Source organism: Coccinella septempunctata, chromosome 5, assembly GCF_907165205.1.
Source record: "Coccinella septempunctata chromosome 5, icCocSept1.1, whole genome shotgun sequence".
NCBI classification, from domain to species: Eukaryota; Metazoa; Arthropoda; class Insecta; order Coleoptera; family Coccinellidae; genus Coccinella; species Coccinella septempunctata.
The window spans coordinates 38,253,242-38,271,076 of record NC_058193.1 but is presented as its reverse complement, the minus strand read 5'-3'; the positions used below and the strand labels follow the sequence as shown (position 1 = coordinate 38,271,076).

Here is a 17,835-nt window from a genome sequence, read left to right as displayed (position 1 = left end):
TTTGCTACAACATTAATCTTGAATATGAACAGTTTCAACTCGTCATGACACTTAAATGCAGTTTTTTTATTGGAAAAATGGAGATGGCCACAATTGCATATGTAGAAAAGGTTAAAATAGTCTCTATCCATAGTGAACAATCGAATGAAAGCCAATTCTTGAACATTTTCAAACAAAAGATGCATAGAAGAAAAACTAGCAACTCTCAAATCATGTTTGTTCGAACTTAGTTCAGACTTTGCCAAATTTCACTCCTCCGGTAAGCGTATCGCATATTTTGGAATTAATATTTCGCATGTTGTTGAAACAGATGCATTTTCTAAAGCTGCCGAAACAGTTTTGGACCATATAGTTACGGGATAGTCACGAACGAGAAACAGGCTTGGTGCAGCAGCACTCCACAAAGAGGCAGCTGTCCTCCAGTTTTCATGGTTACGCCCATGTTTGGCCCGCTCAAGAGCATTAATTTATCCTTCAAAAAGGTTGCCTGACACCTGTTGTTTTCAGTTAGAGTATGGTTTTTATTGATGAGGAGCTAATGAAGCTGCTCCCAAGAATGCTATTTTTCATTATCTCCACGTCCCAACTGGTAGCAGAATTGATTTTGTGAAATTCTTCAATTTCAATCTGAATTATTCGCGGGTGACGTAAAATACTTTGGTGTGAATAACATAATATACAGTTGCGATAAATTGCAGTGTTTCCTTTCCATGCTATTTGTCTTCATCTAGCTGGAACCCTAGCTGGTTTAGAAGTCATAAAGTTACACCGTGAATGTGATTTATTACTTTATTGCCTCTCCGCCACAAAATCCTTTTGATGTCCTAAAATTCACCGATATGGGTTCGACTTCGACAGACTATGGCCTAATATAATATAAGGGTAACTGTCACCAGTTCCAAAGCGACATAAACATCCACAATTTACCTGCAAAAGCAAAACTACCTCGTGATTATTATGGTCGAAAATTGACGTATCCTCCCCATCAGAAGAACTGAGTGAATCAGACAAAGAATCGACCGAACGACGTCATTCTCAATTGGATATTTCTTATTATTAATTCAGAAAATTGATTTTAATTTCTGCATCGGTCGCTGATGCACCGATTCGATGAATGCAGCAGTTAATAAGTTCCCTCGAAGAAGCGGGTGGAATGGACTTTGAATGGAATATTTCAATACGGTAACCCATTTTTTTCTTTTCACACCGCGGTCATTATTTCGGAGGACTACTCATACCGCCCGCCTGTTTCCGTCCAAATGACTCCTAAAATATTCATTACGATACGTTCCGTAAAGGTAGTGGGCATCTTATCTTGTCTGAAATCTCCACTGAAACCGCGTCCTTTTATTATTTGTGGGATTTCAGATTCAAAAGCTGAGAATAACCTACATTCTTTGTGTTCAGTGGACCGGTTGTATTCATGAAATGTTTCTTACTAGAAAGTTTGTTGGTGTTGTAGCTACGTAAAAATCGATGTAGGCTCATTCTCTCTTTCGGCAGTTCATCAGAAAACTACGATGAAATCTCCGTGTTCAAGAGCACAAAAATTAATTTTTTTCTGAATGTTAGTGACATCTTTATTTTGTTATTATGATTCTTCCATCGATAGATATAATTCATCATTAACTTGAAGTGAACATTTTCATATTAAAAAATCTCAATCTCATATTATGTACTAACAAAAAGTGACGATGTCAATGGGATCCACATTTCTAAAAGAAATTGATTCTATTTTACTCTTTGCTAGTCACAGTTATTGTTGTACTGGGTTGACAAGAACTTTGATTGTCTCGTAAACATTTCGTTCCTACTTACTGAATTATTCCTCCAGTATTCAAAAACCTCAAGTGAAGACCTTTTGATCTCAAAAAATCAGTTCCTTACTTACTTTAATATTGAACATAGAAATACTCTAAAACAAGTTTTTTATCTTAATGGAATTTTGCTTCCACCAAACTTCTGAATAAGAAGTCTATGAGGGATTGGTGAAGGCAACCAAAAATACACAACCGTGTATCAAGGTATGCTCGAGAACAGGGTCGAACCAAGAGATGGCGCCACTAATAGGTTCAAACAAATTTGTGTTTTATGTCAGAGTATTAATCCTTTCAGCGAAATTCTGTTTGCATATTCGTAATCGACATCCTCGCTTCAGTAAATACTCCCATTTTGGTGGAAATCGGAGAGATCGAAAATTTTTCAAATTTCTTGTAAATCAAAAAAATTTTATTTTTCGAACGATTTCAACCCGGGTCATTTTTTCGACTAATTCGAGCACGCAGATTACGAATATGCAATGAGATCTTTCCTAGGATCAGTACTTCGGGAAAAAAATCACTTTCAGTAGAAAATTTCGGAAAAATTGTTCAACTTTGAGGAGCTGTAGCAGCCAGAAAAGAGGCACTGCACATAAGCTGATTTCTTTGGTGATACAATGGTACATTGCGAATAGAAAAAACCGACTTTCATCCATCTACTGCGAACTGTTTTGATTTTATGATTTTTTCCCAGAAGGTCCAAAATTTCCGATTTTTCGTCGACCATAACTTTAAAACTAATCCTCTCAGCGAAATTCTGTTTGCATATTCGTAATCTGCGCCCTCGATTTAGTAAATACTTCAATTTTGGTGGAAATCGAGGAGATCAAAAATTTTTCAAATTTTCCATGCATATATTATGTATGGAAAAATTTCGATTTTTTGAAAAAAATTTTTGGTCTCCGATCAAAACCAAATTAATAGTGTACCCTAATTCGAGGGCGTAGAACACGAATATGCAAACAGATATTTTCAAAAAAAATTATTTCTCAAGTTATGGCCGATAGAAAATTCGAGATTTTGGACCTTCGCGTAAAAAATCATAAAAACTAAAGTGTTCGCGGTAGGTGAATGAAATATGGTTTTTTATTTTCGAAAAGAACCAATCTATGACCAAAAAAATCAGCATATGACAAGTGACTCTTTTCTGGCTGCTGCAGCTCCTCAAAGTTGACCAATTTTTTCGAATTTTCGATTTGGGATTTATTTCCCAAAATACTGATTCTACAAAAAATCTAATTGCATATTTGTGATTTAAGACCTCGAATTATTAAAATGACCCGGGTCGATATAGGTAAATGAATAAATTTTTTCCGCAAACGACATTTTTATAAATCAAAAATTTTTCGACGATTTCAACCCAGGTTGGATACTCAAAGGTTTTATAGAGGCTGGTCAATCGAAATCTTTACAAAACCAATACGAAGGTGATGCTATTATACATTCTACAAATGCTAGAGAAATTCATATATCAAACATCGAGGCTTCCAAGCGAAAACAATGGAAAAAAAGTAGTTATACAGCTCTCTTGATCGAGAAAGGAAAGGAAACCTGGATATATTGAAAAAGGTACTATAAAAAAACGTGAATGGAATGGATTTATTAACTAATCTACTTCAGATACTCCAGATCAAATATAAATATAAAATATAAATATAAAATACAATAGAATATTCTTGAGCATTACAGAATCTTAAATTATCAACTATCAAATACTAAAAATCACATAGGTACTGAAGAAAATGATATACACAAATTTTGGCATTCATTGTCGATTGATATCGATCCTTCTCGAACTATAATAGACCTCGTCCTTTAACAATTGGACACCCTGCAAAAGAAAAAAGTTTCAAGACACTCAAAATAAGGCGTTTTCCAAGTATATATATTATGAATTTGTGAAAAGGGGCTCTCAACGAGAAAATGAAAACCTCTTGAGTTATAGACATTGGAGAAAAAGTAATGTGCATGGATAGTTTAGTGTTGAAGAATGGTGACAGAAATAGATAGAGTTTTGAGGCAGTAGCAAATACGATGTTAGGTTGAAGTAGAACTTTTTGCAATGCAGCTTCTACTTACTACAGACTGAACATCTACGTTCATCAGTTCCATCTCCACAACCATCTCTTCCAGAACAAGCAACCGCGCTGGATCTGCATCTGCCATTTCCACACCTTAATGGGCAATATTCTGATAGCCTTCTTCTGGCCCTTCCCCTACAAATATGGGCAGGTTCATCGCTCCCATCGCTGCAACTTATAATGGCGTTGCAAAATTCGTATTCTGGCAGACATTTTCCATCGCCGCATTGGAAGGTGTCCGGAGGACATCCTTTCTTTCCTGAAGCCTGACAATCGGCCTCGTCCTCTCCTGCGAAGCAACGAAAACGCCATTGTAGAAAACACGACACCAACATGTCTATCAACACTCACCTTCTGGGCAGTCTTTGACTCCATCGCAACGTGTTGCTTTGGAAACGCATCGCCCTGTCGATTTGCAGAGGAAACTTTGGGCGGGACACTGTCCAAAGGAGCAGTCCTCGTCTGAACCATCGATGCAATCTTTTCGTCCATCGCAAACGAAGAACCAGCTGATGCAAGTGCCGCTGCTTTTACACTGGACAAGAGAATAAGAAATGGATTGACCGAAAGTTAACAGAAAATTCGGCATACCTGGAAGGTACCTGGCAGACATTTCGTGTTTCTGGCGGAGCAGGCTGAGGTTCTGTTGTACCTGAGGATGCAGTCGCACACTCCGTTCAGGCATTTGGAGAATGGGTCCGCTGCTTTACATTGAAGGTCTGTGACGCATGGAAGTCCAAGACTGACGCCTTCGCCATCGTCTAGACGGTTTCTGATTCCTGTCGTGAGTGACAACTCTGGAAAAAACAAATGTTATTCACGATTCATCAACGATTCCGTAGAAAATGGTGGAAACTCGTTTGTACTAAAATATTTCGGAACAAATCAAGAGTTCTCACTTGAAGTTGAGGATGAAACTGGTTCATATAGGGGAGAAGCTGTTGGTTCTAGCGATGTTGTTCTCATGGTTGATAATCTGGTTGTTGTATCGATTGGCTGTAACGTTCTTTCATCGATTGTGGTACTTGAAGGCGTCGTGGATGATTGCAAAAGTTGCGTTGTTATCGGTGGTTCCTGAAAATAACATGTGGGCATGTTAGAGGGAATCGAGGAGAAAATCGACGGTTTGAGGTGGTGAAACACAAATAGATTGATGAAAAAAACATCTCGTAATCTTATTCTCAGATTAGGCATCAGGAAACTCGCTAAAATATACCACTACAAGGTGAGGAGATGACAAACTGCGCAGAATGGCGGATGCGCTCAGATGAAATATCCCATTGCCCATGATGCAAAGCTACTGATATTTCCGCCAAATATATTTCCAGAAAGTTTAATCGGTACGAAAATAACAACCTCAGTTGATGTGGTGAACACGATTCAATTGTTTTCTAATGGTTTTTAGCGTCGACCACAAAAAAATGAAACTGCTGAGTTTTCGGGTGAAATTTGCAGTGTTTTCTTGTAACAATCGGGAAACCTGAGAAATTACTGACTTGTACAGTGCTGGCTTCGCCCTTCGGAGATTGTGCCACGGCGTTCTTATTGATTAAATTCACGCTTATGTCCAGCTCCGTACTGGACGGTACTTGCGAGGTTGTAGTGGCAGCTGTGGTGGTAGTTGAAGGTTGGAAAGCTTCCCTCACGCAGGAATCGCCGATCTGTTTCAGGGGCGAATTGCACTGGCATCTTCCGAACAGATTGGGTATCAGGAAGTCGCAGTGGCTGTCCACTGTCCATAGGCGACAATGGGCATTGCTGTAGCACACGTTACCAGGTCTTGCAGCTGCGGAAAGGAAAAATTTATCGATTTCATCGTAGCACTAAATGCGTGGACTTCAAACTGCTACAAAACTGGGTTATGAGGGACGGGAATACAAAAGTTTTCTATAAAATTGAAGCAAAATATAGAGTGAATTCAAGGCAAAAAATTAATGAGCGTAAATAGACTGATATTCTTGACAAAACGTAGAAGAAGAATTTTTTGCCGATGAGCTCGGAGATGGATTTCAAAATCCAGATACTTCTTGTATCTTGCAGTGTTAAAACTCCCAAAGAATTTGTTTTCTTCGACAAATTGTCAATAAAGTGTCAGAAGTTTTTTTATTTTCTTCCCCGTTTTTTCAATTTTCTACTGAATAACCACTGGTATATCTATGGGAGATGATTCCCCAATATAAGGGTCCTCTAGCGTTCCTCGAACAACTGAAGAATAGAAGAATCATCACTTGGAAGACTGGACCTGGTCGAAAGGCCCTCCCAGTCAAAAGCAAGTTTTGGCTATTATTAATTTGAGTACTGAAGGCATTTCTAACGACGAGGGTGATCCTCCACCAAGATCAGCAGAAGATTTTTGACGCAGAGATGATATTCCTCCCAATGCAATTGAAAAACAAGTTATGTACCTATGATTTTATTTATTTTTTTCTTCAGTCATCATCAAGTATTGAAATAAGTTTGGATGAAGGCTTTATTATTCGCCTTTTTTCTCGTTTTCTGCTCTGTTTCTTTGTTTCAGATATTATTCCGAAATGGAAAGAGGATGAAGAAATTTTTATGTCAATGGAAAGGAAGCCCTTCAGTATTTAAAGCTTATTCTGTAAACAAATTTGTTATCACTACACTTCTCACGGGGAGACAGGGTTTTTTTACTGAGGTTTTTCCCTAAGCTCTTGTATCATACTCTAAATTGTATGGTACCCCGTTACACTAACCTTTGCTAAAACTCATACATATGCTATATTGTTTGATAACTAAAAATGTATTGCTGACATTCAAAAGAATATATATATCCTGTATACGTTCCTTAATGTTTCAAATCGAGTTCTGAATCACCCTGTATATAAAGAACGAACAAAGTTCGGTTTAAAATACGGAGAGTCTCACTTAAAAGAGAGTAGTAACACGATATACTGTTTTTCCTTCAATGTCCGACGAAATTCCCTGGTAAATCATCGGTACCAATTATCACGTATCAATAGTATAGTGACGCCATAATAATAATAATGAACGACAATATCCGGCCCATAAAGAGAATATTCATGACCAACGGGACATCCATGGGACCGCGGCAAAATTCCCATCGAAAAGTGTGAACGAATGTGATACTTATAAGAATTAGAATATAATTTTTTATTTCTTCGCGGCGATGTTGATGGAATAATTCTAGCTAACGGCATCAAGAGCCATTCTAGTCCGTTGGGAATATCAAAAAGATGACACGGGCTTTGTGAATGATGGATTAGGTAACTGCGACTGTAGAGGAGCTATGGGAATCTTGAATTTTCGTCAAACACGAAAGAATTCTGATGTCATTCGCTGGAATGTGTTTCGGTTTAGATGTAAAACCGAGCTTTTTGAAGTACTTCCTTCGTTTTAATAAATCAGCCACTGAAATGGTTCGCTTGATGAATATAATTCAAGAATATGCAATTGAATTAGACGTTATTCAACAAGTAGTCGTTAAAGATTGTTCAAAACACGTAAAATGGATTTAATTTTCACTAAAGCCCAGAGATGTTTGCATTTTCAGCAGTATTTTTTCTTGGGCCAACCGCTACCTTCTGACTTATTCTTAGCAAGAGGCAGAGGTTGATAAGCAGTTTCGAGCATACAACAATCCATTTTACGACTGGTAGACAGGTTTGCTAAACCAACAAAAGCGCCTTAAACAATAATACGCGTTCACTCACGTCCAAGACAGGTATGCTTCCGGAATTGCAGGAAACCATCGACGCAACGACAGGAACCGTTTATGCAACTGCTGTTCGATACCTTCATCGAACATTGCTCGGGCACAACACAGTCGTAGCCCAATAAGGTCGCTGAAAAGATAATCTATCGTCAATAACCACTTCCATCGAGAATTTTGCTATTTTCGAAAATTCAAGTACTCACACTGTATACACGTCGTTTGGTTAACTCTAGCGTAGAAAGACTGGCAGGAACACCTTCCCCTGTTACACATTGATCCGGGTATGTTTTCTTTACATTCCCAATCGCTATTGCACTCATCTCCCAATAAAGTGGCATACGCTGAAAACTGATGACTTATCTGGAACGAAGAAAAAACGATCTCAAACTCTGGATATGTTTCAAAAACTGCCTTGGGATTCTCCCCAATACGGACTATATGAAAAAATTGATTATTTAAGATAGATTTGTTGTATTGGCATTACTGTTGAGTCAAAAATGTTATTTCCATGAAATTTATGGAAAGCTGTGGAAGCCATGAGTTTTTTAAATGAATATATCGTCCGTTTTGGGAAATCTCGTTGATGTAGTGTGGTTGATGATCTTGAATTTCTGCTAAGCATCATGTGATTTACAAATAATGGATCAATTGATGAGTTGTTCAACTGATGAGAAAAGATTTGAAAGAACCGTTTTATCCTTAATGATTTGGCCATTAAGGCGAATGGGTGATGAATTTCATTGTCTCCAGAGAATAATCCATAATTAATTCAATTGAAATGATTCACGAATTCGAGGAATTTTTTCGACTAAATAGAATAATGGGTTAATTTCGGGATAAATGTTTATTTTATCTGGAAAATCTTCATGATTAACTAGAATTCAGAGAAGGCAATGTCTCTTTTATTGTGCCATCTTGCAGTTTTAGTCGTATTAAGCTTTTTCAAGGTGAGAATAATCTTCAAAGACAATGATAAATAAAAATTCAACTATCACACGATTCAACCAACTTAGATCAAAGTTTCGACCATCTTTCGTTAGTTATTCCAGTTGAAAAAATATTATAATAAGCCCATATAAAATGATCGGTGACACGAAGAGGTAAGAAGAGAAAATCAGCAGATTTGGAGGGTTGGGTTGGGAAATCTCTATCTGTTTGCGAACCGCTGCATCTTGAGGGCTGCAGAAAATGCCAAATGAAAGACGAATAACCGGAACATGCCCAGAAAATTATCCCGAACAGGAAGCCAGATCGAAAATTAGAAAAAAGCTATCTATTTGAACTTTCACCATCATTTGAAAGACCATAATTCCAATACTAAGGCACTCACGTAAAAATGGACCAAATGAGCACGTGGATGAGTTAAGTGTGCAATTTCAATCGGCTAATTTAGACCTAATATCACGACTTGAACCGTGAAAATTCCAGAGGTCAGCAGAATTCAGAGTTTGGTTGGCAATTGCTCGATTCTGCACAAATTTTCCATTCTGTTAACTATCACCTACAAACCGATCGGATCTATTAGAGCACCAGAACCGTCCAGTTATATCAACATGATCCGGTGGTTATCTCTCGACTCTGAGGTGAAATGAACTTATTGGACGATATGATTGCATGGAGCTGGAATAAGGCACCACTTCCTGAACTGACTAATAACAGACAAGAGATCATTCAGTCTGCTTCGATCCGCGTCATAAATCAAATTCCGCAATCCTCTGGTTATCCTAACAAGATGATTGGACCCCGGTACGCCCACATTTTATTACTTTGCCGATTTGACCGATCGCCAATGTCAGAATACGACATGATGAACGTGATTTCATCCTGCCAAACACAGACGGCCGGTATGTCACTATTTCACAGGATATATTGAAAAATTCTCAGCCTACTATAGAATCAAACAAAATTTCAATATTTTATTACTCAACATATTCTCCTCTCAATTGGATATATTCATTACAGCGAACCTGCAACGTCTCTAGACGTTTCAAAAAAAATGTTTCTTCCTGCTCTTCAAACCAGATCTCCACAGCTTTTATTACCTCCTCGTTGGAAGAAAATTCACAACCTTTTGAACTTTTTTCAGTTGAGGAAAGAGAAGATAGTCGGGTGGAGCCAAATCTGGTGAATAAGGGAGGTGTTCTAGTGATTCAAACGCTAAATCACGAATTTTTTGCATGGCAACATGAGATTTGTGTGCAGGGGCGTTGTCCTGCAAAAACAAAACACCTTTGGATAGCTTTCCGCGTCTTTTCTCTTTAATTTTTACTCGTAGAGTGGTCGGTAATGTCGAATAGTAATCTCCGGTTATTGTTCTACCCTTATCCAAAAAATCAATCACGATTATTCCATGGCAATCCCAAAAAACTGAAGAACTTTTTCAGCTTCTTAGGTCTTGGAGAACCAGGGTGTCGCCATTCCATCGATTGTTGCTTTGTTTCTGGATCGTAGAAATGTACCCAAGTCTCATCCATAGTAACAATTCGGTTTAAGAAGTCTACATCGTTTTCAAATCGAGCACAGATCGAACGCGATGCTTCTTCCCTTGCACGCTTTTGGTCAACATTCAAACATTTGGGGATCCATTTTGCAGCAATTTTTCTCATGTTCAAAGTGACGTGAACTATATGATGAACGCGTTCGTATGAAATATTCAGTGCTTCAGATATCCGTTTTAGCCCAATTCGACGGTCTGATAAAATCATGTCATGAACTGGCCTTCTCGATCGGTCATCATCTTCAATGGAAAATTTACCTCTTTTGAAGCTTGCAGTCCAATTTTTCAAAGTCGCATATGAAGGACATTGATCACCAAGGGTATTAAGCATATCTTCGTAAATCTGCTCACCTCTAAACCGTTTTAAATTCAGGTACTCGATGATGGCTCGATACTCCAATTTTCACAATTTCGGTTCATCTTTTTCTTTTAATTTATTGCGTAACTTTGGTTTACTTTTTTAACCTTAAACTTCACATTGACACTTCTAATGAGTTATTGTTCTTTGGTAACGCAATACTTTTTTTTAGCATGTATGCATTGTCGCGTAAAATTGTTGTGAATAATCGTAGGAAGAAAACCGTACATTTTTCCTACCAGCTTACAGAACGTGTTCATATCTAGGCTGTAAAATCACTAGATGGACATGAAATTAATAATGAAGACGTAACAAATTGCAGACGAGCATAAAATGTGGTTCACTATGGTTAGGAACCGCTATTTTAACAGTTGTCTCGAAGGCCTCAGTCCGAACTGTACCATTTGTAGACGGCACAAAACTTGTTTACCTGCATTTCTAGCAGGAACGCTGTGTGCTACGTCTACTCAAATTCATACCGTCTGAAACTGGGTGAGGCTCCTAGTTAGCAGCAGGAAACGCTGCATCTTCAAGTTATTCTTAGGGGCGGGATAATGAGTGCTACTGAAAGATGGTACGTAGGAATTATAGAGCGTAACGTGTCGATTTCACGGGTTCCTTTCAAGGACGGTATTTTAAAACGACAGTTGTGTGTATCACAGTTTCTAACATTATTGATTCGCTGTAAAAATATCCACAGCCTCCTTTGTCATTATTCCACAGGTGGGCCCATAACCTATAGGTATTACACTCTCGATAATCCATCTGATCCATCGAGAATTATGGAGGTCCAGCGTAAGCCGCATTTTGTGGATTCAATCGGCCATTCCATTATAATGTACATTTTAAGCTCTATGGTAATCGTAGCTTTTATATCCTGGCTGTTGTTCACCTAAATTGCCCCCGAAAGATTAATTCGTGGTTGAAGCATCCTCGTTCAGTTATGAAGGTACAAGTGTAAGCATCTATTGAAAGAATTTTTGCGGGTATTCCGAAATTGTCTCTCAATGTTTCTGTGGATTTCTGCAATGAACTAAGAAGGCTTTGATAAGAGAATTTCCCTTTTAAATCTTTGGATCACTTTGAATTATCAACTTCTAAATCGCAACTATTCACAGAAAAATATTCTGTTCATTCATCGTTCAAGATTCTGTTAAAAAATTACTGGAGATAATTCGATGAAATATAGGTATACAAATACATATTTAAGGTACAATTTAGTCGCTTTTGGCATCGCTCGACCAAATAAAAAACATACAAATTGTCTAAATCGTAATCAATGACAACTATGAAGATTGAACTGCGTTAAATCTTTATTTCAATGGTTGTAATGCGAATCAATGGGAAACCATAATATTATACCAAACCTAAAATTCATGACCGACCATATAAAGTTTGAATCTCACAACGGCACTTTTGGGACATCATCATACAGATATTATATAATGTTTGATGAGCTTTTGCCAATCTACTCCTTAGTTAATAATTAAAGCAGTTTTCGAAGTAATTTTCGTTCCATATGTGGAGCATGAATAGCTTGATGAATAATTTCTATGTGGAATATAACCGAGATTACACTCGAAAAACAACAATTTGCTAGTTATGTTAAGGTTTGCCTAGTTTCATGAAGATGTTACTCAACTTAAGCGATACCATTTTGAGATTCTCACTTACTTAATCTTAATAATACCCTTGTTTATATGACAATTCATCATGGCCAAATGAACAATTCAGCAGCGTTTGATTATTACCAAAATTTTCGTAATGAATAAGGTCCAAAATATTAATCTCGGATCAGGGACGTTTCTCAAGCTGTATTCAAAATTACATTCCGCTAAAAATCGTGGGTTTGGTGATTTCATATTTCACAAAACCGAAAAAAGTGGTCACAGTTCATCGAACTCCCCATTTGCATATGAACTACTCAGATGGGACATTTATATTCAGATAATATTCTCCTCGAGTTGTACGTTATGTAACCACAGAAATATCTATCCTTGTTCAACAAACACCTTCCGAAAAATAACTGTATACTGAGCGGAAAAGAATTTAAGCGCCATATGGTTCGCAGGTAATCAAATTAGGGGAGCCAGCAACGTAATGTACAAGAAAATGGTGTTAATTTTGAGATAGTGAGAAATTACCTGGACAGGAAAACACTGAGCTCTTCTCGGTATGTTACTGAGGAGTTTCGAGCGTTTTTTGTTGATTAGGGGAAATAATGAACCCAAAATCGCAGTGAGAGAAGGTTTTTTTCATAAAGCACTGTCATAAAACACTTTTATGTGAAATATACTAGTTGGAAAATTTTCATCAATATTTCAGGGAAGAAAAACGAGACTAAGCTAATTTTTAGAGGCCTTTGAGAAAATTCATGAGTCGAATGACACGAATCAGGGTTGTTGATGGATATCGAAAGTGATTACCGATTCAATCTTGGGTAGACGATGGGAAAGAAATTGCTTTTTGTTCGTCAAAATTACGCGTGTCAAGAGCAGGCATTCTCCAACGCTTGGGGGACGTAAAATGCGGTTTACAGAACCGTGTTCGACGAAACTTATTCATAGACTTGGCTATCGTCCCTTCCAACCAAAAAAAAAAAAGAAAATTACAAGAAGGTCAGACTCAATTTTGTCCTAAAGGGTGGTGTTCTTTTTGTACCATCATATTTACGAAATACCACGCATGAATAAGACTTTGAGGGAAAAAATACTTGTAGATAGTGCCTGGCACTAACGTTAATTTTCAACATTTCTTAGCCTACTTTACAATTGCTAATTATACGAAGTTCATTCGCTTTTTGGGAGCAGCAATCTTGATTTTTGGCAAAGATTGAGCAGTGAACCAGGTAGTGCAGCATATCCCGCTGAAATTGGGTTCAAACTACCGTAGCGGATCTCATGCAACAATTAGTTTAGCAGAGAACGCAGTCTAAGCCATAATAATGCTTGAATATCAAATTAAGTGCATGTGGATGCCCCGTCTAGGTGCGAATCAAGATCTCATTGACTTCCTCGTGTGTACTCTTCTTCAGTCTTTGAACCCATGGCCGCCAGTCGATGAATGGAGGATGCTTCAGTTACCACCGACCGCGATGCAAATATCCCAAAGCACATGCATTGTATCGGAGATGAGAATATCAATTACGGTAACGGTCTCTGTGGATCCGATCGAACAGTTAACAAATTACTAACAACAGATCGTTTGATGGACGGATTGATTTCCGTACGTATTTGGGAGCTGACGTTTGCTAAGGCCTATTAGAATTCTGCTCCCAGCTCCAACGAGTTCAGAAAGGGTCCAGCACATGCAACACAATCCAACCTAACCCATCCTAACCTAACCTACTCACAGGGAAATAGACATAGACTCTATGTCTATGTATATACCAGAATGTCCTTTCCATTATACTCTATGTTTGCGTTGACAAACTGCTGGAAGAAGAAAAATTACGTTTGTGATCGTTCGAGTGATCAGAACTCACTCCATGGTTTACTCAGGTTCGCTATTGTTTACAGATGTAAATATTTGAGGCATTGAAATGAAAATTGACATATTTACTCTGGATTGTCAAGCCAACTCCAAAGAGTCATAGTTGCTTCTCCTTTTTTCAAGTAGAGCACGAATGTCATGACTTTTTGACGCAAGGAAACTATTGAAATCCGACAACAAATCAATTTCAGTTAATTTTTCCGTAAAAAGTGTGGGTAACAAATTAAGAATGAAGCATGATAAAGTTTTGATGAGTAGATTTGGACTTTTTCTGGATTTTCGCGATGTATGTACTTCTTCATTTTGTTGAAGAATAAATGCCAACCATAGAAAAATCCCAATTTTCCTCGTCATATTTGTCAGCAATTCTGTCGCTGCCCTAATCAGGGTGGACCCAACATTTGGCGCGTTATAAATCTCATGGGCATTGTGAATTTTCGGCGAAATAGACGAATCTTGCGGCCATTGTCCGAAACGCAATTGTCGGATGTTTATATGTAGAATACATTACGGTAATAACTACGCTCGATGGGGGATGGAGTGGAGTTAGGAGTGACACATGACTATGTCGACGCATCTGTTCATCCCTATTCAGGCTGATAACAGAATCGAATTTGATGTAAAATTAATTATAGATCGATTCTTTCGTGGGGCACGTTTGGCCGTGATGTTTACGGGCGGTTCGTGCTGTAGTTAATTTTGGGATAGAATTCATCAGATGATCCCAGATTTTAATGTTTTCTGGGGCATGCTGGATAATATAGTGTATCAGAGCATTAAACAGCTTAAACATCCAACAGAGGATCCTTATGTCTTCTAGATGACACATGATCACAGAACTAGATAATTTTTTCTGTGTATTCATTACAAAATATTGGTCATATAAGTTGAGTATACCATCAAAATGATAGGTAACTCTTCTCGTGGTGCAATAATGAGTCATAATTCAACAGAATCCTCTCAGTTGGCGGGAAGTTTTACCCCCATCTAGTAGATACTACCACTAGAGAGGAAATTACGTCTCAACTTCCATAAACACCCCTTTATCTAGTTATATGATCTAGAACTCCTCGTAAAAGTATTGCTACCCCTCATCGTGCTGAAGAAATATCGGAAATAAGCTTAATGAATAATCGATTGCAGATGTTGCAAGATCCAGTTCCATTTCGGTATCCTGTACAAGAAAATATTCGTTCATAAAGTGAATATTCCAGAATATTTAAAAAAATTTACATTTTAAGGTTTTTAATACAAAACTTAAAGACAAAACCTATATTAGCTGAATAGTGTTTGATTGGTTATCGACTCATACTACTAATGTTGGACAGAATGGTAGCGAAAGCTTAGGAATTCAATAAAGAGTAAAAGAAATTGTTAAAGGCCTTTAGGACTCCTATACCCGATAAAAACCTCCAATATTATATTAGCTGAAACAGGGAAAAAATTTAACTGTTCAATATACAATATACGATGCATATCTTGAGGAACTTTAATAGTGTTTCTTCCCTGGAAGAATAGGAAGGAGTTTATTCTCTTGCCAGTTTCCTCCCCTACCATCCATCCCTAAATAATCCGAGTTGAACTGTAATTGAAATAATCGTTATCCAATTGAAGGATATGAAAAATAAATTTTTTCGTCAGGAAAATCATAGAACTTGAAAAAACTAAAACTAGGTAAACATATCGATTATTTGGAATAATCCAATCGTTGAAGATTCTGCCTTGTAAAAAAATTTTACGTTCAAACTATAAAATATTGCGGTTCGTTCGATTCTTAAACGGAATTCCCCAAAAAGACAGCATCATAAATACTTGAATTATTCCTATAACCGTTGGATCTTTCCATCAAACCACTTCTGAATCATAAATACCAAAAGGATCATAAGCAATTCTTCTCTTATCTCTCGGATCCTCAGTATTGCAATGCCATTTCCAATTCATGAATATTTATGTGAATACTAATGTTGCGAATTGAATGTTAGCTCGTGAAAAAGAACCGCTAATATCCTTTTATGATCAAATTCACGAATAAACATGACACCTACGAATAATTTATTCAGACGATGTTATAACATTAAATTTTTATAGATAAAAAAACGAATTTTTATTCATTTTTTCCAGAATCATCAAGAAACTCTGCAAGTAGTATCACTAAGCTCCAAGAAAAAATACCTCCACAAATATCATTCAACATTTAATGATAGATTTTTTTCAAACAATCTTGAAACATGCAATTTTTTTGAGATGAATAGATCTTTTGACTCGATTGTTAATTCAGGATAAGTTTTCATCATTCTTCTCCTAACAAACATATCAAAAGTGCCATTTCTATGCGATATAATCAGAACAAAAATGAAGAAATTACTTTTGGAATCACAAAAATCTACAAATTTTTTGGCAAGGTCAAAAATCCATCTTTCACCTGAAAATCAAAGGAAAAATCTTCTGTAAAACTCACCGTCAGGACTGCACCGAAAACCAGGGTCAAATATTTCATCTTTCAATGCTAAACCTCCAGACAACCGAAGAACATTTATGATCGAGTGAGTACAGCTCGAAAAAAAAAATAAACAACTAACACGCGACAAGCCGAGAACAATTCGACGGTAGAAAAAGAACTGTTTTTATGCGAGTCTTTGAACTCGCACGCGAATGAATGAAAACACGCGCTGCCACAGAGCGAAGGAGACGTAGCCTACTACGATCTCTATTCTGAATCTGTGCAAACAAGGCCTGCTCAAATCGTGCTGCAATCATCAGCAGGAGAACGAGTAGAATAAACTAAGTGGCAAGTGGAGTTGTGTGCGGTTTATACTGTGTATAGCGGGCGAAGTAGCGGCACAAGTAGGGGTCTTGCTATTCTGTCACAGAGTCGGTCCCTATATTGAGCCGGTATAGCTTGGATATGTCTTCATCCTCGCCCACAGGTGCGGATTAGGATTTCTTCCTCTGGCAACGAGGGGAAATTTTGATTTCTGGCAACATCGCACTTTGGAAATTTTGACAGCTGACAGACCGTTTACACTCCCACCCATTCAGATTTCTGATGCAAAAATTATCAGGAGGACTCTCATACTCTCCCTCATGAGCTCATGAGAAAGTTTGTGGTCCATGAGAAACTAATTCGAACTAATCGAGCTCATAAGTAACTCATCGAGCTCGTAAGTAATTCATCGAGCTCATAAGTAACACATCGATCTCATAAGTAACTCGTCAATCTCATAAGTAACTCATTGAGCTCATAAGTAACTCATCGAGCTCATAAGTAACTCGTCAATCTCATGAGAACTGTCACTCCTATAACATTAGGCTCATAAGTAACTCATCGAGCTCATAAGTAACTCGTCAATCTCATGAGAACTGTCACTCCTATAACATTAGGCTCATAAGTAACTCATCGGGCTCATAAGTTACACATCGGGCTCATGAGTAGCTCATCGTGCTCATAGGGAACTTCGGTATCCTGAGGAACTCTTTGAAGCTCGTGGTGAAATCTTTTGAGAATCCAGAAGAACACTTTCGAGCTCATGAGGATTTTAGAGAACCCATGAAAATCACTTTCCTGCTTATAACGAACTCTTTCGGGCTTTGGGGAACTTTGTACGACTCATGAGAACGTTTTTCGAATCCTTGAGCACACGGGCAAACTTTTTTATGGCTTATAACGAACTCTTTCAGAGGATGAAGGACATTGTCACACAAGGAACTCTTTTTCGCACTTTAAGCTCTAGAGGAACTCTTCTTATGGCTCATAAGGAACTCTTTAGCACTCATAAGGGACATTTTTTCAGATTTTTGAGCTCTTGAGGAAATATTTCCGGCTCATGAGTCATGACGAACTCTTAAGAACTCACAAGAAACTTAGAGCTCATGAGGAATCATTTTTATGTCCC

At 37.7% G+C, this 17,835-nt stretch overlaps 1 protein-coding gene across 1 annotated transcript; it reads right to left on the bottom strand.

The window, feature by feature from the left end:
• Positions 1-3,405: 3,405 nt before the first annotated feature.
• On the bottom strand, positions 3,406-16,773 carry LOC123314316 (sortilin-related receptor-like). The gene is made up of 9 exons (XM_044899502.1): positions 16,401-16,773; positions 7,799-7,955; positions 7,594-7,725; positions 5,398-5,687; positions 4,801-4,975; positions 4,493-4,698; positions 4,253-4,436; positions 3,900-4,190; positions 3,406-3,651 (listed from the first exon to the last, which is right to left on the bottom strand). The coding sequence occupies exons 1-9, from the start codon at positions 16,437-16,439 to the stop codon at positions 3,617-3,619; spliced, it is 1,509 nt and encodes a 502-aa protein (XP_044755437.1). The 5' UTR covers positions 16,440-16,773; the 3' UTR covers positions 3,406-3,616.
• Between the last annotated feature and the right edge of the window lie 1,062 nt (positions 16,774-17,835).

Coding starts and splice junctions, on each gene's coding strand:
- LOC123314316 (XM_044899502.1), bottom strand. CDS start 16,439: ATGAAATATTTGACCCTGGTTTTCGGTGCAGTCCTGACG. Junction 7,956..16,400: donor TTTTCGGTGCAGTCCTGACG/GTGAGTTTTACA, acceptor TCTTCGTTCCAG/ATAAGTCATCAGTTTTCAGC. Junction 4,191..4,252: donor AGTCAAAGACTGCCCAGAAG/GTGAGTGTTGAT, acceptor GTTGCTTCGCAG/GAGAGGACGAGGCCGATTGT.